The 22,383-nt window shown below is 44.0% G+C and overlaps 1 protein-coding gene across 36 annotated transcripts in view; it reads left to right on the top strand.

Moving 5' to 3' along the window:
- The window catches only part of LOC139562325 (ankyrin-3-like), a 116,224-nt gene extending 94,150 nt beyond the window's left edge, over positions 1-22,074 (top strand). For 14 of the 36 annotated variants that reach the window (XM_071379949.1, XM_071379972.1, XM_071379940.1 and 11 more), the window contains 11 exons: positions 469-7,647; positions 8,493-8,567; positions 10,073-10,204; positions 12,074-12,217; positions 15,537-16,491; positions 16,757-16,943; positions 17,261-17,338; positions 17,823-17,906; positions 18,095-18,217; positions 19,162-19,247; positions 20,125-22,074. In XM_071379949.1, coding sequence (XP_071236050.1) covers positions 469-7,647; positions 8,493-8,567; positions 10,073-10,204; positions 12,074-12,217; positions 15,537-16,491; positions 16,757-16,943; positions 17,261-17,338; positions 17,823-17,906; positions 18,095-18,217; positions 19,162-19,227 — 9,023 coding nt within the window. In that variant the 3' untranslated portion in view covers positions 19,228-19,247; positions 20,125-22,074. Of the gene's footprint in view, positions 1-468; positions 7,648-8,492; positions 8,568-10,072; positions 10,205-12,073; positions 12,218-15,536; positions 16,492-16,756; positions 16,944-17,260; positions 17,339-17,822; positions 17,907-18,094; positions 18,263-19,161; positions 19,260-20,124 lie in introns of all 36 variants that reach the window. The other 22 variants (XM_071379964.1, XM_071379965.1, XM_071379963.1 and 19 more) reach the window with 16 other exon arrangements.
- Positions 22,075-22,383: the final 309 nt, after the last annotated feature.

Below are 22,383 nucleotides of genomic sequence, written 5' to 3'. Positions count from 1 at the left end.
TTGCACCAATAATCTACCAAAAGGATTGTGGGATCATTTTTGGCATTGAAAACATATGATCATGAAGTGCACCAAGCATATAAAAGGCACTGTAGCAAAAAGGCAAACAGACAAAGCACATCGAAGTCACACATGGTTAGAATGGTTGTTGTTGTTGTCTTGGTACATTTCTAATATTTTCTTCTCCACTGTTAGCTATCTCAAGCATTTCGTTGCCTCATATGCTTCATCATGTGTTATCTTGTATCTTTTCTATTTATGACAGATCATTGACCTCGAAAAATCACTTTTCATCCAACCTTTGTTTAGATAGTAATTGACATTGCATAAATTCACCATTGTATTATTCTTACTGCTTTGATTAATATTGGCCTACTGACGCCAACTTTCTCTCTCTGGTTTTTCTGTTTTATTATTTCAATTATTTTTTGTTGAATTTATGTTCAATCTTTGGTTTGGTTATTCAAGAAACAACTGATCGGAGCTCGCAGAGAACACAGCCTACTGGCTACGCTTACAAACCTGTCTTTTCAACGAGATCTTATCAGGCGTGGTCGGCTGTTCCTGTCTCCGTCCCTGAGCAAGCCAAGTCTGGGTTCGGTTCCCACTCCAGTTCATCGTCCAACACGCCCAATGCCTCTCCACTGAAGTCCGTGTGGTCCATCACCTCGGCGTCCCCCATCAAGTCCAACATAGGCGGCTCACCGGCCCATTCCATCAAGTCAGTCAGCGACGTAGCATCCTCCATCAGGTCGTACAGGACAATTTCATCCCCAATTAAGACTGTAGTTCAGCAGACCCCGTACCCAGTTCAGGTCACCCCCAGTCTCCTGTCATCGCCAGTCAGAAGCGTTCCAGACCCCGTTTCCATCAAGGGACTGGCAGCATTGTCTTCTAGAACCTCTCCCATCACCACTGGTGTGGGGTGTCTGCTAGAGAGGTCATCAATCGCCATGAGCCCACCTGCTTCCCCCAAATCCTCACTGAACATGTACAGTTCAACTCTGCCATTCAAGGGTGTCATGGTGGGCACTGGCACCACAACATCGTCCTCTCCTATAAAAACTGTTCCTGGCCTCTCCTCTGTACGGTCCAATGCAGACCCCTTAAGTATATTTTCCTCCCTTTCCTCACCAATTAAATCCAACACTCCTCCTAGTGCTGCAGCTCTGATCAATGGAACAGTATCCCCTACAAAGTACCGCTCCTCCTCGCCCACGTCCCTACTCTCCAGCAGCTTACAGGAGAGGATACAGGCAACCACCAATGCAGCAACGACGAGTGTAAATGCAGCCTTTGACGAGGTTGAAAAGACTTTCAATTCCTGCTCTGCCTCTGGATATGGCACTCTGAAGTCCATGTCCTCCTCAGCGTCATCATCTTACCAATCCATAAGATCCTCAGCCTCTAGTTCCCTATATGCCACTCTAAGGTCCCCACCAAACTCTACCACCACTGTCACATCTGGCACCATGACGGTCCCAGTGTATTCAGTTATAAATGTGTTGCCAGAGCCCCAATTTAAAAAGCTCCCTGAAGTGTCAACACCAGCTGCTGCCCTCTCGTCCTCTCGAAAAACTATGCCTGCTGAGACAAACTCAGCCCAGTCTTCCTTTGCCAGAACTCTGTCACCTGTCAAATCCCCCTTATTTATGCCCCCGACTGCCCTGAAATCCACCACCTCATCCCCACTGTCCTCCAGCCAAGAGATACTGAAGGACGTGGCAGAAATGAAAGAGGACTTGATACGGATGTCTAACATCTTGCAAACAGAACCAAGTTCAGCCTCCAAAGGTTTCCAGTCTGACTCTCCCAAAGAGGCTAAAATAGAGGATGAGGAGCCTTGCAGAATTGTAGAGAAAGTTAAACAGGACCTGGTCAAAGTTAGTGAGATACTGACAAAGGATACGGTCAAGGATAGCAAGACGGCTATTAAAATGAATAAAACAGATGAGGCACAGTGCTCTAAACAAGCACCAGTGGATCCCCAGCCAAGCAACTGGAGTTATCCACCAAGATATGAGACAGTGGTTCCTCAAATCAAAACTAAGACAATACCTATACCAGACAGAGATTTTAATCTATTGAAGGTAGTAGACTATTTGACAAAGGACATTGGCAGTGGCTCTATCTCAAAAACTGCAGATGCAAAGCATAGATCCGATGAGGTTAGAAGGGAAGGAGAGGAGAAACAAAAACGAATGCTTAAACCTGAGCACAAGCTGAAAATGCCACCCGCAAACATGCGGTCCTCTGCCTCAGAAAAGGAGCTCTGTAAACTAGCAGATGTGCTATTTGGGCCTGATGCCATGTTAGAATCTCCAGATGACATCTCACATGACCAGGACAAGAGTCCCCTCTCAGACAGTGGCTTTGAGACGAGGAGTGAAAGGACACCCTCTGCCCCACAGAGTGCGGAAGGCATGGGACCCAAGGCACTTTTCCAGGATATTCCACCAGTAATCACGGAGACAAGGACTGAGGTTGTTCGTGTTATTAGGAGTTATGAGTCTCCTGAAGATAACAAGCAACCAATGATGGAGGATACAAGGGCAGTTCGATACACTGATGCAGAACCCAAAGGTATGAATGCATCCAATGTGGACCAAACTAAATCATTTCAGATGAAAATCAGCCCGGACGATGACTCAATGGGCAAGAGCATGCGTGTGAAGGAAGAGACCCACATCACGACTACCACACGAATGGTGTACCACAAACCCCAGAGTAAAGAGAATACATCCGAGAGAATGGAAGAATCAATGTCAGTGCATGATATCATGAAAGCTTTCCAGTCAGGCAGGGATCCCTCCAGAGAACTTGCTGGACTGTTTGAGCACAGGGCCGGCAATGATGACACATCGCAGAGGGATATAAACTCAAAGCCCAAAGTTGAAAGAATAATCGAGGTTCATATTGAAAAGGGCAACAAAACTGAACCAACTGAGGTCATCATCCGGGAAACAAAAAATGACCCAGAGAAGGAGATGTACTTCTACCAAGGGAACAGTGGACTGTCACGACAGGGAGAGGAGGAGCCTGAAGAATCGCTCCCCTGTTACCTAGAGTCTTCCAGAGTAAACACGCCCATGTCACAGGAAGACGACAGTCGTCCAAGCTCTGCACAGCTCATGGCAGATGACTCGTACAAAGCCCTGAAGCTTCTCAGCCAGCAGTCAGTGGAATATAATGATGATGAATCATCAGAACTCAGAGGGGAGTCCTACAACTTTGCAGACAAAATGCTTCTCTCTGAGAAACCAGACTCTTCTCACTCTGACACCGAGGAGTATTTGAGGGACAGGTCTCATTTTCACTCCCCAGATAGGAGTAGTTATAGTCAGGAACGGTCTAGTGGATCAAGGCAAGAATATATTTTGAGGTCATCAAACATTGACAAATCAGGTCAAATTGCCAATGTAGATGATAACTTTGACAAACTAACATTATTGCAGTATTCCTCAGAACCTGGTAGCCCAAAGCACTCTGTTTGGATGCGTGTCACTGATGACAGACAGAACCAGAATAGAGAAAAGCTAATATATGAAGACAGAGTAGACAGAACTGTTAAGGAAGCAGAGGAAAAGCTTAGTGAAGTCTCTCAGTTTTTTCGTGATAAGACAGAGAAACTGAACGATGAGCTCTCATCCCCAGAGAAGAAGTCCCGCAGGTCAGACTTTAGGGAAACACGATCTGGGCCTAGCTCTACGCACAGCAGTCCTGAAAGATCAACCTATAAGAATGGGAGCAGTGGTGAGGAATGTAGAGAACGTTTCAGGGACAGGTTTGGCTCCAATGATAGAAAATGTGCTAGTTTACCGAGCAGCCCAGAGAGGAGAGTGTTACTACAGTATAATGATGACAATAGAAAACCAGGTGATGGCACTTCACAGGGTAATGCAGGTGACGCCTCTAAATCATTTGAAATGTCATCCTCCAAAGTCAGCGCTGTTAGGCTAAAATTTGAACAAGAGGCTCAGAAGCAAGAAAAGGGTCCACAATGGGGACAAACATCAAATGCCCCAGTAAGAAAACTCCAGGAAAGTACGCTGCCTGTGTATCAAGTCTTTGCTGGCTCAGATATCCCCAAATCACCAGACAGTCCAGGAAGTACCAGGAAAGTTATAGATAGTGAGGTTAGAGGATCTAGTGGACCAAGCCCCAGTGCTAATAGGTATATATGCTCATCTCCTAAACACGACACAAACGGAAATGAACATGAAGGAAAAAAGTCCTTCAAAACTTGGGAATGTCATGGAAATGGAAACTATAAACCCCAAGTGTCAAAACTAGCTCACACGTTAGTTCAAGATGCGCATGGCAATGACAGAAATTCACAAAGAGAACTGCAGGGCTTTAGAGATGGAATAACCAGTAAAGAAGAGACAACCAAGAAAACTATTTACACAGAGTTTGTGGTTCGAGAAAACCCAAATAGTAGTGATGTACGTACCGGTAGTCTAAAAAAAAACTCGGAATCGCAAATTCCTGTTAGAATGCCGTGTAGTTTCTCAGAGAATCATCAATCCACATCATTAAAGTTAGATACCTCTGTTAAACTGTGTGAAAGGGCAGGATCACAAATACCTACTTTAGCTAGAAATCGGTTACATGGCAGCTCTGAAGCCAACAAATCTACAAACGACTCATCAGTAGAAAAATCCTCAGATTCTTATGATAGTAGTCAGTCAACTGTAGTATGTAATGGTATAGATAGCGACCAAGTAGAATACTTGGAAAACATAACCCCTGTAGTTGTCACTGAGGGTTTCAAAGACATCAAACCATTGCCAGTTTATGTAAGCATCCAAGTGGGCAAGCAATATGAAAAAGAAACATCTGGGCTGCTGGGAACGTACCAAAAAATAGTGAGTCACGAGAGCCGAACAGTGCACGAGACACGGGGAGCATTTTATACTGTCAAACAAAAACAGCCCCCATCTCCTCAAGGCAGCCCAGAGGATGACACTCTAGAGCAAGTAACTTTCATGGACAGCTCTGGCAAGAGTCCTGTTACTCCTGAGACACCAAGCTCTGAGGAGGTGAGCCTTGCCTCCAGAAAGACAGATTCCGTGATTGGATATATGCCCGGCATGCCCAGTCCAATAGCAGAGGAGTCTGAGGAAGACGAAGGAAAGACCTTCATCTACAGGGAGTCTCTGCCAGAGAAAACCAAGCCTGCCTCATCAGAACCCTCCAACAGAAACCAGGAAACATTGAAACGACCCAAAGAGAAACGAGTCGCTTACATTGAGTTTCCCCCACCTCCGCCTTTAGAGGCAGAGCATTCTGACCCTGAGAAGAGGGGGTCTTGTGCCTCCTCAGAGGCTGAGACAGAGATGATGGAGGTGAACCTCCAAGAGGAGCATGATCAGCACCTCCTTGCAGAGCCCATCATCAGGGTTCAGCCTCCGTCTCCAGTTCCCCCTGGAGCAGATGACAGCAACTCTAGTGATGATGAGTCTATCTTCCATCCCATCCCCAACAAAAAGTACACCTTCAAGATGAAGGAGAAGGAGGAAGGAGAGAAGCGTCTGAAACCCAAAAAGCCTGAGAGGAACGGAAACAACAAGGAGCCAGGTACTAATGGCGTTGTAAAAGCAGAGGAGGAAGACTTGGAGCAAAATGACCAGTCAATCACAGACTGCTCCATAGCCACAACTGAGTTCTCTCATGACACAGATGCTACTGAAATAGACTCTCTCGATGGCTATGACCTTCAAGATGAGGATGATGGGTTGAGTGAACAAGACCCTAAGACATCCAGCCTGTCCAATGACGGCAAGACATGTGATCGTTCCTTTAGTCAATCAAAGCTTGAAGTCATAGAGGAGGAGAAAACACCAAGTGAGGATGGAGGGGATAATGGGAAAGCAAACTCAGATCAAAACATTGGAGATGAAAAGGACTACACTCTCGAGGGAAGACATCCAGATAGACAGGGCGATAGACAAGGCTTTGCAGATAACTTCTTTGGCTATCAACTCGAAGAGGAGTTAAACTCTACCTTCAAAACTGTTGCCACGAAAGGCTTAGACTTTGACCCCTGGTCAAGCAAAGTGGATGAAGGAGTTTTTGATGCCAAAGCGAAAGAAGAAGATCCCAAGCCTTTCGGTTTGTCTGTGGATGACAAGTCGCAAGCCACCACTCCAGACACTACCCCTGCTAGAACCCCGACTGACGAGAGCACACCGACTAGCGAGCCTAACCCTTTCCCCTTCCACGAGGGGAAGATGTTTGAGATGACGCGCAGTGGTGCAATTGACATGAGCAAGCGGGACTTTGTTGAAGAGAGACTTCAATTTTTCCAGATTGGTGAGCATTCCTCTGATGGGAAATCAGGGGACAAGGGGAGAGGGGGTAAGAGTCCGGGGGTAGTTACCTCTCAGTCAAAAACAGGGGAGAGGGGTGAAGGGGTGAAGGTAGAGACTGCCACAGACAGCAGCACATCAGCAAAGTGCAGCCCTGCACAGACTGGCACTGGCTGTAGCGATGCTCCTTCTGGTGTCACTGTAGCCGAGACCACATCTTCATGCACCATTACGGCCTCTAAAGTTGACCCCAAATTACGCACCCCCATTAAGATGGGAATAGCCGTCTCCATTACAGTGAAAAAAGACTCTGGGGATCTCAAAGAATGTAAGGCAGAGAGGTCAGAAAGTCAGATGGCAGAGTACATTAACTTGGAAGACCAGTCAGTGGAGAGTCAGTCTAGCAGATACACAGACCCAAAGCTGTCAGAAAGAAGAGATTACCCTGCAGAGAACTGCAATAACAACAATAACCTTGAGTCCTCAAGCGTGCAGGCTAACTATATACAGTGTGGCAGTGTCGTGTTTAATTTGCAGTCGTCGTCTGAACCCACACTTCAGAAAGCCAGTAGGATTGAAGCTTTGTTCTGTAGTGACTCTGTAGAGAGAGTAGAAGAAAGCAGTGTTCAGGCTGAACAAAGAGAAAGTGAAGCCATCAAGGAAGCTGAGACGAAGCAGCAAAAGTCTAGGCTGCCTGTCAAAGCGCCAGGGTGGTCTTTTCGTACACAAGGCACAGCAATAGGGAAGCAAAAACCCAAACAGGTTGTCAAGGCTGAGGTCAGGAGAAGAGCAGAGCCTGTCATTGCCAAAGTAGAGCCCAGGTCTAGAATCCCAATCAAAGATATTAAAAAGAGCAGCACAACCAGCTCCCCAATATCAGTGCAGGTAACAGCTCAGTCTACCAGGGAGAGAGTAGCCATACAGTTACCCTCCAGGTTCTCCATTAAAAACAGATCTCAGGTTAGCTCGGCAGGTGAGACGAGTAGGGAAAACGGCAGCGAGGTTTGTAAACGCACCATCGAGTACTTTAAGGGCATTAGCGGGGAGACGCTAAAGCTGGCCGACCGCCTGTCAGATGAAGAGAAAAAGACACAGGGAGAACAGTCCGAGGAAGACAGCACCTCCAGGAGCACCTCTCTGTCGGCCCCCTCTCAGCCCTCCCGCTCGTCGAGGTCTGGTAGAGGCTCGAGAGCTGAGGCCGGGGCCTTGTCCGTAAGGGCTAAGGTCGACAGGGCCTCCGGCAGTGAGAGGAGCAGGAGGAGTAGGCGGACTGGTGGGAAGGAGGGCAGTCAGGTTGCGGGGCCTCGGGCGCCCCCCGTCGCGGAGATCAAGCCTAGTTTGTAAAACTTTCACACTTGTTAAAACCTTAGTTGCATGAAGTCGTTGTGATTGATTGCCTGTGGCGTGTTTATTCTCTTAAAATAGTAGCCGTCATTCTGTCATCGTCATCTATGTACTGTGTACTTGTCCTTGTCAGACTCTCCTCCTTCTCCCCCCAACCCCTTAGTTGTCAGATACCTCAGCATGCCAGAGTAGTGACTGGTGCACTGGCACAGCCAGTTTCTTGTTGACGGCTACTGAGTCTGTCTATCTGTCTGTCTGTGCAGGGTGGCTACTGAAAACAGCAGTTCTAGTTTATTCTATTTCATGTTCAAGTTGTGTCACTGAGCTAATTAGCCTTAGCAAAAACACAAAGGTTGTCCGCATGTGTACTGTCTAGTCCCATTAAGAACTGTGAGTCCACTAGAGCTCCTACGAGTACATGACTCTTTTGACCGATGTTTTTAATTTATTTTGTTTGTATAGTTCTTATGACAATTACTGCCTGCTTTGAGGATACATATTCACAAACATTCACAGAGCACCTGTGTCCAAATAACACACTGTAGTCCGTCATATTGTGTTTAGTCTGCCTTTTCTTGCCATTCTGGAAACCAAATCTGAAGTGTTGTCAGCCTAACCAACCCATTGAGTAATACAATTCACATTCACAGTAAACCTGTTGATTAAACATGTCTATATCAAACCCAGAGGAGAGGCTGCAGAACACTCCGTATGAATTTATATCATTTGGAAAATTCCACGCTTGGCCAGAAAAGGAAAGAGTCCTCTGTACTCCAATTTCAGTCAGTAGAAAAGATACTGAACAGTGTTGATTAATAGATGTTCTCTGCCCTTCAGGTCCTCAGAGTCCCTGTGAGCGAACAGACCTGCGGATGGCCATCGTGGCTGACCACCTGGGACTTAGCTGGACTGGTAAGGAAATGGTGCTCCCTGGTCTTAGTGCCATCTGGCTTCATGGCCCTCTATACTCCTGCTTTCCCCTCTCTCAAGAAACCAACACTGTATTATTGTTAGGAAACAGTGCCCTCTTCAGAGTGACACTTCCTGCACTGCAGCTCTGCATACTTGTGTTTATTTAATTTTTATTTCACCTTTATTTAACCAGGTAGGCCAGTTGAGAACAAGTTCTCATTTACAACTGGCCAAGATAAAGCAAAGCAGTGTGACAAAAACAACAACACAGAGTTACACATAAACAAACGTACAGTCAATAACACAAAAGAAAAGAAAAATAGAAAGATCTATGTACAATGTGTGCAAATGTAGAAGAGTAGGGAGGTAGGCAATAAATAGGGCATAGAGGCGAAAATAATTACAATTTAGCATTAATACTGGAGTGATATATGTGCAGATGATGATGTGCAAGTATAGATACTGGGGTGCAAAAGAGCAAGAAGATAAATAACAATATGGGGATGAGGTAGTCGGGTGTGCTATTTACAGGTTGGCTGTGTACAGGTACAGTGATCGGTAAGCTGTTCTGACAGCTGATGCTTAAAGTTAGAGAGGGAGATATAAGTCTCCAGCTTCAGTGATTTTTGCAATTTGTTCCAGTCATTGGCAGCAGAGAACTGTAAGGAAAGGCGGCCAAAGGAAGTGGGGATGACCAGTGCAATATACCTGCTGGAGTGCGTGCTACGGGTGGGTGTTGCTATGGTGACCAGTGAGCTGAGATAAGGCGGAGCTTTACGTAGCAAAGACTTATAGATGACCTGGAGCCAGTGAGTTTGGCGACGGATATGTAGTGAGGGCCAGCCAACAAGAGCATAGAGGTCACAGTGCTGGGTAATATATGGGGCTTTGGTGATAAAACGGATGGCACTGTGATAGACTACACATCCAGTTTGCTGAGTAGAGTGTTGGGGCTATTTTGTAAATGACATCGCCGAAGTCAAGGATCGGTAGGATAGTCAGTTTTACGAGGGTATGTTTGGCGGCATGAGTGAAGGAGGCTTTGTTGCGAAATAGGAAGCCAATTCTAGATTTAATTTTGGATTGGAGATGCTTAATGTGAGTCTGGAAGGAGAGTTTACAGTCTAACCAGACACCTAGGTATTTGTAGTTGTCCACATATTCTAGGTCAGAACCGTTCAGAGTAGTGATGCTAGTCGGGCGGGAGGGTGCGGGCAGCAATCGGTTGAAGAGCATGCACTTAGTTTTACTAGCATTTAAAAGCAGTTGGAGACCATGGAAGGAGTGTTGTATGGCGTTGAAGCTCGTTTGGAGGTTTGTTAGCACAGTGTGTAAAGAAGTGCCAGAAGTATACAGAATGGTGTCGTCTGTGTAGAGGTGGATCAGAGAATCACCAGCAGCAAGTGCAACATCATTGATATTTACAGAGAAAAGTAAGCCTGTATGATATAGAAATGGATGTCTTGAACTGATGTGATGTAATGTGCTTTTTGATGTGTTTGCAGAGCTAGCTCGGGAAATGGACTTTTCTGTCGACGAGATCAACCACATCCGAGTGGAGAACCCCAACTCCCTGACGGCGCAGAGCTTCATGCTACTAAAGAAATGGGTCAGCCGGGACGGTAAAAACGCAACGAGTGAGTGCCCCTCTTTCTCCCAAAAGTATTTATACCCCCTGTGGCTTTCTATTAACAGTTATTATATCACATGTCTCACTTTATTGCACTTGTATGATTGTGTACCACAGAGCTTCACAACCCGGTTTCATTCCACTCTCCTTCTGAACTCTCTCTCTCCAGCTTAATTTGTACCTGTGAAGGTTTCATAGTAAATTACATTCTGAGATGACTTACAGTACCAGTCAAAAGTTTGGACACACCTACTCATTCAAGGGTTATTTTTAATTTGTATTCTTTTCTACATTGTAGAATAATAGTGAAGACATCCAAACTATGGAATAACACATATAGAATCATGTAGTAACCAAAAAAGTGTTAAACAAATAACATTTTATTTTAGATTCTTTAAAGTAGCCACTGTTTGCCTTGATGAAAGCCTGTCACTCTCTTGGCATTTTCTCAACCAGCGTCATGAGGAATGCTTTTCCAACAGTCTTGAAGGAGTTCCCACATATGCTGAGCACTTGTTGACTGCTTTTCCTTCACTCTGTGGTCCAACTCATCCCAAACCATCTCAATTGGGTTGAGGTTGGGTGATTGTGGAGGCCAGGTCATCTGATGCAGCACTCCATCACTCTCCTTCTTGGTTAAATAGCCCTTGCACAGCCTGTAGGTGTGTTGGGTCATTGTCCTGTTGAAAAACAAATGATAGGGCAAATCAGATGGGATGGCATATCGCTGTAGAATGCTGTGGTAGCCATGCTAGTTAAGTGTGCCTTGAATTATAAATAAATCACCAACACCATCACACCTGCTCCTCCATGGTTCACGGTGGGAACCACACATGTGGAGATCATCCGTTCACCTACTCTGCGTCTCACAAAGACATGCCGATTGGAACCAAAAATCTCAAATTTGATCTCATCAGACCGAAGGACAGATTTTCACAGATCTAATGTCCATTGCTCATGTTTCTTGGCCCAAGCAAGTCTCTTCTTATTATTGGTGTCCTTTAGTAGTGGTTTCTTTGCAGGAATTCGACCATGAAGGCCTGATTCACGCAGTCTCCTCTGAACAATTGATGTTGAGATGTCTGTTACTTGAACTCTGAAGCATTTATTTGGGCTACAATCTGAGGTGCAGTTAACTCTAATGAACTTATCCTCTGCAGCAGAGATAACTCTGGGTATTCCTTTCCTGTGGCAGTCCGCATGAGAGACAGTTTCATCATAGCGCTTGATGGTTTTTGCGACTGCACTTGAAGAAGCTTGAAAAGTTCTTGAGATTTTCCAGATTGACTGACCTTCATGTCTTAAAGTAATGATGCTGTCGTTTCTCTTTGCATCTCAAATATAAAATATATTTTGATCCGTTTAACACTTTTTTGGTTACTACATGATTCCATATGTGTTATTTCATAGTTTTGATGTCTTCACTATTATTCTACGATGTAGAAAATAGTTAAAATAAAGAAAAACAGTTGAATGAGTAGGTGTGTCCAAACTTTTTACTGGTACTGTGTGTTGAAGCAGAATGGCCTCTATGTTTATTAAGATTCCTAGTGCAGCTGTCTTTCAGCTGCATATGAAGTCACCTTTCCTTGTCATGCTCCAGCAGTCTTTTAGAACTACTAAGTACATTATGTTCAGTACAGGAAAATTTGACCTATTTTCCTGGTACAAGAGAAGAGGACAACGGCAAACCTCTTTCCATCTTCACACACTGCAGTGTGATAGTAAACTATTTATATTGATTACCTCGCAAGAGTTAAGACAATGAAAACATCTGGATTAACGACCAGTGCGTATTGTACAAACAACTGCCATATTGTACAACAGTGTCTTGTCTTTGTTTGACTGACTTCCGGGTTCTCTGTTTCTCTTACAGCGGATGCCTTAACTGGAGTGCTGACCAAAGTCAATCGGATGGATATTGTGACTTTACTGGAGGGGCCGATATTTGACTATGGTAACATTTCAGGCACGAGAAGTTTTGCCGATGATAACGCTGTTTACCTGGATCAGGCTGATGGTAAAGTTTAGCTCCATCTAGCTGACCTCTTACCTCTGCTGCCACTCTTTTTTTTTTGCATTAGAACTGTAGCAAAAATAAGAACAAATTGCCTGGCTATACTATTGAATGCAATTTGCCTATAGAGACTACAGTACCCTATCTTAGATAGGGTGATGTCTGACCCTTCGTTTTATGGCTTTATTTCCAGCTTGAGTATGCCCATTTTCTGACATGCACTCAAATGAGTGTGAGGAAATGTTAGCATGCAGAGTACCATGGGTTCACTTTTAACCTAGTCAATTCAGGAAATTGATTATAATTAACGTTATGAAATGACTGGGTTACTATTAAATTGACACCAACCCTGATGATGAAGGTAGCATGTCAAACCCAAAACGTTTCTAAAGAGGTCTTAATTGACATGACCCGATCACCACTTTGATATTATTTAAGCCCTCTAAAAATCTAATTGCATTTGTGCATGAAGGGTTTTGAAAGATGAATTGATGACAAACACTAAAACAATCCATGATGCTAACCAGTTGCATTCTGTAAGACACTGTTTTTACCTGATTACCTTGTACCTTTAACAGGACACTACTGTATAAACCCTTTGTTCCCTAATGCATGCAGTAGCCATAGACTCAACCGTCTGAACTCATCTATACCTCTAGATCTGTTTACTTCTCTAGTCTCCAGTACCTCCAGTTCCTCTGAGCCGTCCCTGGATAGAATGACAGAGCTTCCTCTGTGAAACCAGACTACCTTCCTCCCCTCATGCTCTCGTCCATCGCCACAGCCCAACCTCCAGGGCAGCTTATAACAGCTCTTAAGCGCTTATTAAGAGTCTTGTGCTGTCATCTCTGCTCTTCCCAATCCCTTTCCCTTCCCTGTTTCCTAATCTCTCAAAATCACCTCTGTCCTCTCATTCATAATTGTCTTGTGTTGCTAACACGTTTTTGTATTTTGTTAGATTTTTTTGTATGTCTTTGTTTCTCTTTAATCGTCTTGTTTCCTCACCTGTAGCATGCTTCGTTGGTTCCTGAGAGCTCCTCCATCTCTTCATTCCCAGTTTCTCCCTCGATTGAGAATCATTCCCTCAACCCTGATTCCCCCTTGGTCTTACTAAGTCCACACCCCCACATCGTCCATTATCTCCCAGCCGATCCCCAAGTTAATGGTCCTCTGTCTTACTCATGGACCTCACACCTTTACCCCCGTCCCCACCGCCTGATCCAGCAACCTCTCCTCTTCCATGTCTCCTTCTCGACCCCCAATCTTCAACTCTTCAACCCACTGGGGACCCCAGTCAACCCACACACCTGTCCTCTACTCCTATACCCCAGCTAATTCCCTCATTTCCTGCTCAGTCACCAAGTCTTAAACCTACTGGGGACGCCACAGCCCTCTCCTCTACTCCCACCCCCCAGCTGTCTCCCGATGTGACCCCATGCCGGTCCCAATTTCCCCCTTCGTCCCACCCCATCTCCTTTGCCGTCCTCCCCCTAATATCAGCTGCATGGTCTCACTGCCCTAGTCCTGGCCCTACCTCCCCTCCCATCCATTCCCAGTCCCCCTTTCCTGTGTGTCAGTGTCCCTGTGTGTCTCCCGTACCTTCTCTGTACGCCTATGTAGATATTCCATAACAAATTATCTTCTCCTCTCCCTTGGGATGGCATCGACCTCTCTATCCTGGAAATATGAATCTAGGCCCCCTCTCCTCTCTTCTTTTATCTTTCTGTGTGAGCATGACTGAACACGCACTCAAATCTCAACTAGTAAAACCCACTCATCGCACATATGCAAAATCGTATTCCTGGCATGCCTCACATACACTACCGTTCAAAAGTTTGGGGTCACTTAGACATTTCCTTGTTTTTGAAAGAAAATCAATTTTTTTGTCCATTAAAATAACATCAAATTAATCAGAAATACAGTGTATACATTGTTAATGTTGTAAATGACTATTGTAGCTGGAAACGGCTGATTTGTTATGGAATATCTACATAGGCGTACAGAGGCCCATTATCAGCAACCATCACTCCTGTGTTCCAATGGCAGGTTGCGTTAGCTAATCCAAGTTTATAATTTTAAAAGACTAATTGATCTTTAGAAAACCCTTTTGCAATTGTGTTAGCACAGCTGAAAACTGTTGTTCTGATTAAAGATGCAATAAAACTGGCCTTCTTTAGAAATTGCCAAGAAACTGAAGATCTGAAATTGCCAAGAAACTGAAGATCTGGTACAACGCTGCGTACTACTCCCTTCACAGAACGGCGCAAACTGTCTCTAACCAGAATAGAAAGTGGAGTGGGAGCTGCCAGTTGAGGGCTTGTGAGTCTGTTTCTCAAACTAGACACTCTAATGTACTTGTCCTCTTGCTCAGTTGTGCACTGGGGCCTCCCATTCCTCTTTCTATTCTGGTTAGAGACAGTTTGCGCTGTTCTGTGAAGGGAGTAGTACACAGCATTGTACCAGATCTTCACTTTATTTCTCAGAACAAGAATAGACTGACGAGTTTCAGGAGAAAGTCCTTTATTTCTGGCCATTTTGAGTCTGTAATCGAACCCACAAATGCTGGTGCTCCAGATACTCAACTCATCTAAAGAAGGCCAGTTTTATTTCTTCTTTAATATGCACAACCGTTTTCATCTGTGCTAACATAATTGCAAAAGGGTTTTCTAATGATCAATTAGCCTTTTAAAATGATAAACTTGGATAAGCTAACACAACGTGCCAATGGAACACGAGCGATGGTTGCTGATAATGGGCCTCTGTACGCATATGTAGGTATTCCATAAAAAATAGTAATTTACAACATTAACAATGTCTATACTATTTCTGATCAATTTGATGATTTTTAATGGACAATTTTTTTTGCTTTTCTTTCAAAAACAAGGACATTTCTAAGAGTCCCCAAACTTTTGAACGGTAGTGTATATCATTTATTTATGTTTTCTTATCTCATCTCAAAGGCTGCATATGAATCCATCCCTTTAACAGAAGAAAATAAACTTGTCATTAAACTGTTCAAAGCTGCCACGGACATAAGTATTGATCGTTTTTGTCCGTGTAAATATAATTTGTTTTATCACAACTTTACCTTGAATTTCTCTAAGATAGCTCTCAATTGAATCAAAAGTGCTGAATATTGTGCTGGTGATTTGTGACACCAGTGTCCCCTCTGAGTGTTACCACAATTAGTGGGTGTTTTTCGTTGCATGCTCTATTGTCCGTCTCTGTGCATTTGTCCATGTCACTCAGTCCATGTGGTGTGTGTTTTATGTGGGATTTCTTGTGTCAAGTGCTTCCATGTGCTTATATCATCTCCCAACAGATTATCACAGCATCCTAGCGGAGCTGCAGTCCCCAGTCCAACTGCACTCTGACCCTCCCTTCACGGAGCTCCACTCTGAACCCCCTACCCTCACCATCGACCCCACCCCTGTCCAGCTCCACCCACACCCCCCTACCCTCATCCTCACCCAGTCTGAGCCCTGGACTGGCCACATGGAGCCTAGTGTGGACCTTGACACCTCCACTAGAACCACCCTTAGGCCCTGGGAGCTGTCCCTGTCCATTCACCCCCTTCACTTAGATCCCACCGCTGCCACCAACACAGGAATGGCTGAAGGTGACCAGGTGCTGATGGTACAAGTGGAAGAAGAGAAAAAAGAAGTGGACATAAGCCTCCAACAGCAGGAGGACAGCAGACAGACAGGGGCATCAGTGGTGGTGGCTGAGGGGGAGGCTGAGGAGGTCGTAAAGGGAGGTAGTGAAGAAGGGGTAGAGATGGGTGAAATGGCAGAAGAGGGGGATAAAGTGGTAGAAGCAAAGATCGGGGCTAAGGTGGTGGAGGGGGGTAAGGTAGCGGAAGAGGGGGCTATGGTGAGGGTGGAGGGGGCTAAGGTGAGGGTGGAGGGGGGTAAGGCAGTAGAGAATGGGGCTGAAGTGGTGGAAGAGGGGGGTGCATATCTCTCCCCCCAGGCCTGGGCTGAGGCGTTGGGGGAGCAGGGTGTGTCTGGTTCCACCGAGGAAGAGGATGAAGACGAGAAGACAGAAGATAAGTTAAAGTCGCTATTGGAGGATATTCATTTGGAGGAAGGCTCAGAGGAGGAGGACGAGGAAATGACGGAGGCCAGGGTTCAGGAGATTCTTAGTCAGGTGCAACAGGCAGAAAAAGACGTGTGTTCACTTCCAGGTTGGCATAGTGACACATCCAGCGTCAACGTGGAGCCGCCCACACCCGGCCGCAGTGTGAGCTCAGACCTGCTAGACCGCCAGGAAAATAGGTACACAAAACTAAATTATTCCATCACAGTTATGGATTAAGGATAAATACACTTTCATGTAAATCTACAACTGGGATTTAATATCTTCGGCTCAGTCTTTCTGTCTTCGTCACAATTTATTCATTCAATTTAATACCAATCCCATCCTATTCTCAATCTAACTCTTTATCTTAATCAATGTTGATCTCAATCATAATCCTAAACCATTCATCTGAGTTTTAATCTCAGTCTCAAATGTACCCTTTTTCCTAATCTCTCCCCACAGCCAGGAGAAGTCCAGTGACTCCATCACCTCTTCCTCTAGAGGGGAGCTAGCAAGGTCTAGGCACAATGGCGAAAACACGGAGCTACCACCTCAGGACGGGTCACTTCCTGTATCGCAGGACTCAGCCAATGGAAGAACTGGACGTGGGAAGGAAGAAGGCACGCTTGTATCTGAGAGGAAAGTCCAGGTAATTGCAATGTTCCTTGATGCAAAATAGTGTACTGTAAATGTGTTTTTTAGAATGTGTGTTTACTACAGTGAATACTGCTCATCAGGTGGATCGCTGCTCCCTTTTTACAGTGACACATGAAGTGGATGTCTATACTTTCAAATCAACTGTAAATTTAACTGGAACAATTTTTCCAGATGTGACATTGTTTATTTTTATAGGTGTTAGAAGATCCTTAGGATTGTGTGAAGCAAAAACTATTCTCTACCACCTACGTATTTTGTGTTTCCATCCCCTTCTCACTGTCTGTAATGTTACTTAACTGCATTCATCAGCAGCGTTTTAGTGAGTCCGGCTCTGACGAGGAGCGGACTGTCACCACCAGGGTGTTTCGGCGCCGGGTCATTCTTAAGGTACCCTGCTGAGACTGGGTGATGTTTGGTTTAGGTTGGCGGTAGATAGTTCATCTGACTTTGCCTCCTGGTGTGCAGTGGACTGGTGTGGCTCGCTTAACTGACAGCAAGCGGTGGGAGTTAAAGGAAACGTCTGAAATGTGTGATTGCGAACAGTGTGTGTACAGTGTTTGAATGGTGTGCGTGCGAGCGTGTTAGTGTGTCCTGGCCTGGTAACCTGCTTTCATGGCTTGACTTTAATCAAGGAACATTCTGTGTCTCACTGTTGCCTCTGTGATGCCATTTAAAGGGACACTTCACTTTCATTTTGATTTTGCTTGAGTCAACAACTCTTGGGGAATTCAAAGATATTCTGTCTTCTCTAGAGGTTTGCTTGCAGTTTGATGGTGCTGGTGATGTAAAGTGTGTTAATGGTTTGCTGTTACACTGGCTGAGATGAATTTGGACCAGTTCTGATTGTAGTCCTAACCATGAACACTTACAGGGAGAACAGGCAAAGAATATTCCGGGCGAATCAGTGACAGAAGAACAGTTTACTGATGAAGACGGTAACATCATCACTAGAAAAGTAACTATCTGCCACTGCCTTCACTCTGATTCACCGTCTTCCTAAAACCACACCTCTGAATTATCATACCCACCTCCTCTAAACTCTCCTCCCAAAATGACCTATACCCTCTCTTTGTGTTTGTGCGTGTATCTCGGTCATACTCTCTCCTTATTGACCATGATCACTATCTCCGCCCCATTTCCCAGGTCATCAGAAAGGTCATCCGTCGGGTGTCCACGCCCACGCCTGACGACCAGGGCGGGGACAGGGGGAGTTGGGACCGAGGAGACCCCTGGCCCTGCCCTTTCTTACTGGAGGAGGAGTTAGAGGTTGGCATGACGACGGAATAGGCTTCATAGAGAGTTGCCCCAGGGGTGGGTTCTAGGGTTCTGAGCCTGAACAGAAAACAGGCGGGTCAGAACCTTTGGACCTTTAACTCAGTATGGGGTGTTGTGATCTGATGTGGAGTGCTGCGGCCAATGCTACCAGTGTGTGTATGTCTGTTTTGAGTGTCTGTGTGTTTGTGCGTCTGTGTGTGTGTCCATGCAATGGGTGCTCAGTGACTAGGATGTTGCCCCAGCTATTGTTGCAGGTTGACATTTATTGTCATGAGTCTTGTCCTGGAGGCAGAACTGAGCAACTTCCCTGTAGATAAGCCAGCTGCGAAGTCCAAATTGTCTATATTGTAAAAATGTATGGGGATAAAATTAGCTTTTTGGTCTTAATTTAAGGTTAGGGTTAGGCATTAGGGTTACCAGTGTGGTTAGGGTAAGGTTTAAAATCAGATTTTATGACTTTGTGGCTGTGCCAGCTAGTGACCACTCTGTAGTGCTGACTCCAGGGCAAGATTCATGATGTTAACTATTGTTAACAGCTATTGTTTGTGGCCCACATTCAATTGGAGAACTGATTGTTCTGACATGAACCAGGTGCACACTGCCCTGACACTTTATTTTTTCTTGTTTCTGGTGATATAACTCCTCTGGGCTATTCTTTTATTTCCAGGAATTTGCCTCTAGGACACATGCCTCTAGTATGTTGTGTGCTTTCACTTCATGGTATCCTGCTAACTGTGTGTAATGCTAACATTTGCTTCTATGGTGGGGTTTACTGCTTTCAGGTTGATGGTTTCAGGTTGCTATTGTTACAACATCTCACCTCTGGTCTAGCTGCACTCGGGTTGCTGTTTGAGGTTGCTGTGTTGGGTTGCTGCTTGTCAGGATAGGGTTCTGAGATTGGCTTTGCCTCACTCGTATGTGTATGTGTGTTTCAGCAAGGAGATGGAGCTAAAAGCAGGAAGGAGGAGAGGAGGTCGGGAGAAAAGAAGCTTCAATCGTAGGGGTAGCTGTGCTCCACCAGGTACTTTACCAAGTAAAGTGCTTTAATCCCCCCACTTCTCTAATAAAATCATCATTTTTATACCCCACACTGTTCAGTGGTAGTGCTCAATATTTTCTGATCCATTCCATGTACATGTGTAAACCTGGTGCAGCTCTGCTCCATTTCACTATACTTGTTCTGTTTTCTTCTGCACTGTTCTCCACTCTACATTCCTGCTCTGATTAATGTACTTCATTCTACTCCAAACAGTACACACACACAAGCAGACCTTCATGTTTCCAACTGAAAGTCTGACTCTTGTCTGTTTTGATTCTGGCTGCGTTTTGTCCTGTCAGCTGTGTGGGTGACTAGTCACAAAGGGAACATGGGTGATGTTCAAAACACACCTAGTGTCACACATATACTCTCTCTAACTCTCTCTTTGTCCATTAAACCCCCCCCACAGGCCAGCTCATAGACAGCCCATTGTGTGGGAATTACATTACAAAGAGAAGTGGCTATCTGATTGGTTACTGTTAATTCCTGTAAGGTGTTGTTAACTATTTGCATCAGTGAATTATTCAGTTTAAGCAAACCTGAGTAAAAAGAGTAGTGGCACTCTAATGAACTGTAGCTCAATTGGTGGTTTCCATGACAACCAGGGTGACCATGACAACTGTAGCCCACAGACCTCTTGATGCTCTCTAGCATCGTCGAGTGATTGCTCCCGTAGATTTGTGGGTGGCTTGCAAAATGGAACTTCTAAAAGTCAGCAAACTGAATTAGTAAAAACTAAGGGACTCGTAAGCATTAGTGAATGCATGGGCTATGTCCTCTATAATGGCTCCCTTCTTTCAAACAGCTGCCCAAAATGCTGCCAATATCTGATATATTGTAATATTTTCTTAATTTTCAGGTGTGCAGGAATTCTTCTCATCTGTTTCCAGGGCAGAAAGTTACAAACTGAAAAACTCAAGAAATTTCAGCCAGGACTTGATCCGTCTGATTTCAATATGAGCATGAAAAACTCACTCCCTGTCAATTGAGGGACCTGGAAGGTTCTCACCATGGAATCTGAATTCTAATTGTATGGCTCTCACATCCTGTGGTCTATGGACCAGGAGAATTCTGCTTCCTGTTTGTGACTCGTAACGTGCCATTGGTGTCGTGAGAGCTTTTGAGGAGCATTGTGGTGACAACAAAAAGGACTCCATCACAGAAAAACTACAGGTGCAACTGAACATACACCTGTGACCAAAGATGGCGCAAAAGCTCAATTCTAGTAGTAGGAGAAAGAAAATCAACAAAATTACACAAAAACTAGAGGAACACTTCTGATCCACCTCCAACACTCGCCTTATAGTTTTTTCTTGGACCCATAAATGTCAGGTTGTAAATTGCTGTGGGGTTTGTTTTCCTTTTTAAAACTAAAAATAATACACAGCTTTTTCCTGTATATAAATTACAATGTGTACAATAAAAAAAAATGATGAGTTACAGGATGATAATGCACAGGAGAGAACTTTACAAGTGCTTTCAACATTATTATCAAAATGGTTCTACTTTTAAGGAAGATTTGAGTGTAACTTCACACGTTCTTGTATAATTCATTATTATAGCAGGTATAATGTTTGTATATGAAAAAAGCTGGTTAGATTTTAACAGAGGACATTTCCAGAAAATCTTCTGCGAATTTAAGTGATTCCTAAAAAGGGGATGTATCTAATTCTGCAAAAGCAGAGTACTCATATTTTCATGCATGCCGTTCACATTATTTTAAGTACAATTTTTACAAGTTTGCAAACACTGTATTAAAATGAGAATTAAAACCCTTTATCTGTGTACACATATAGTCCTTACATTTGTCACCAGTTTTATATTTGAAATGAAAAAAATACCATAAAAGCATTTATTGTGTCGGGGACTAGGAACAGTATGAAGAAAAATTGTTCTATAGCTTCTTGAGGGTTTAATGTAGTCTACCGTTTGTCTATGTAAAACTGAACGGCAGCTTCTGCTGGCATTAGCATAAATGCTATGAGAAAGAAGTTATCTGAATGTATATGCTAGTAGACTGGCTCGCCGTAAAACTATAACTGTATTGTGTGTATTGGCTATAAGGTGTAGAGTTCTCTGTACGCTGTAAGACTGTTTGTAATCATTTTAGCAGTGTGTCATTTGGTTTTATGAAGGCTGCTGTGGTTTTAAAGAAAAGGTGTAATTTCCTTTTGGGCTTTGGTGAAGTACTTCCTTAAATTTAATCTACTCACATAAAGACATAAGACATTATTTGATTGTAGCTCTTAATAGAATATGTATGACAAAAACACTGGATGGTCAAACGATTATTTAAGCATCAAATGAATTGTGTGATCTTTCTTGGCTTGAGAATCTGTATGCAGTGTCTAACTAGCATTCATTTGATAGCTCATTGGCGATTACTTTGCATTAGATCTTCTCTTTGTATTGGTTTGACTAGAGGCCCATGTAGTTCAAGTGTGGTGTTATTCTGGTGTGAAGGCTCAGACTTAGTGTGATGATGTTTATGCTGTGGACATGACAACCATGTAAAGGACTTTTTCTTTTTGACAAGTGAAGTCATTTAGGGTATTGTATCATATTTCCCATCCTACATGTCAATCAGGGGGTAGAGGCTAATTTGATCAATTTTGTTTGATATGTGTTTTCACTTGAGCTAATTTTTTGATGTACAATTCTTACTAACAGAGTGAAGCCATTGAAATGTAACTATTCTAGCACTTTGGTTATTCAAAGTCTTCTTTTAGAGGCTATAGCAGTAATGACGCCACCACAATGTTTCAATTTAAAAACAAAATAACAAAATAAAAATGCATTGATTTTGCAATCAGTTGTTTCTGTTTTATCTTTGTGTTTGTTTATGTGATGTTGAATCTCGTATGTTTGGAAGAAATTCCATAGGATTGAGAAATGTTTAGGCTAAGGGATAAGAGGTTGGCAGATCAAGTCAAATTTTATTGGTCACATACACGTGTATCTATGATGTAATGTATGATTGAACAATTAGCTGGACACAAGAATAGGTAGTATATCAACAATAACAAAATTACATTTTCAAGAATTGAAATCTTCTATAAAGTGTCTTTCGAAGCCTCGTTTATACAACACCACAGTGAGAACCTGCTATTAGCACATT

This window comes from Salvelinus alpinus, chromosome 32, assembly GCF_045679555.1.
Source record: "Salvelinus alpinus chromosome 32, SLU_Salpinus.1, whole genome shotgun sequence".
Taxonomy (NCBI): domain Eukaryota; kingdom Metazoa; phylum Chordata; class Actinopteri; order Salmoniformes; family Salmonidae; genus Salvelinus; species Salvelinus alpinus.
Note: the sequence above shows the minus strand (reverse complement) of the source record. Positions and strands in the feature narration are given on the sequence as shown.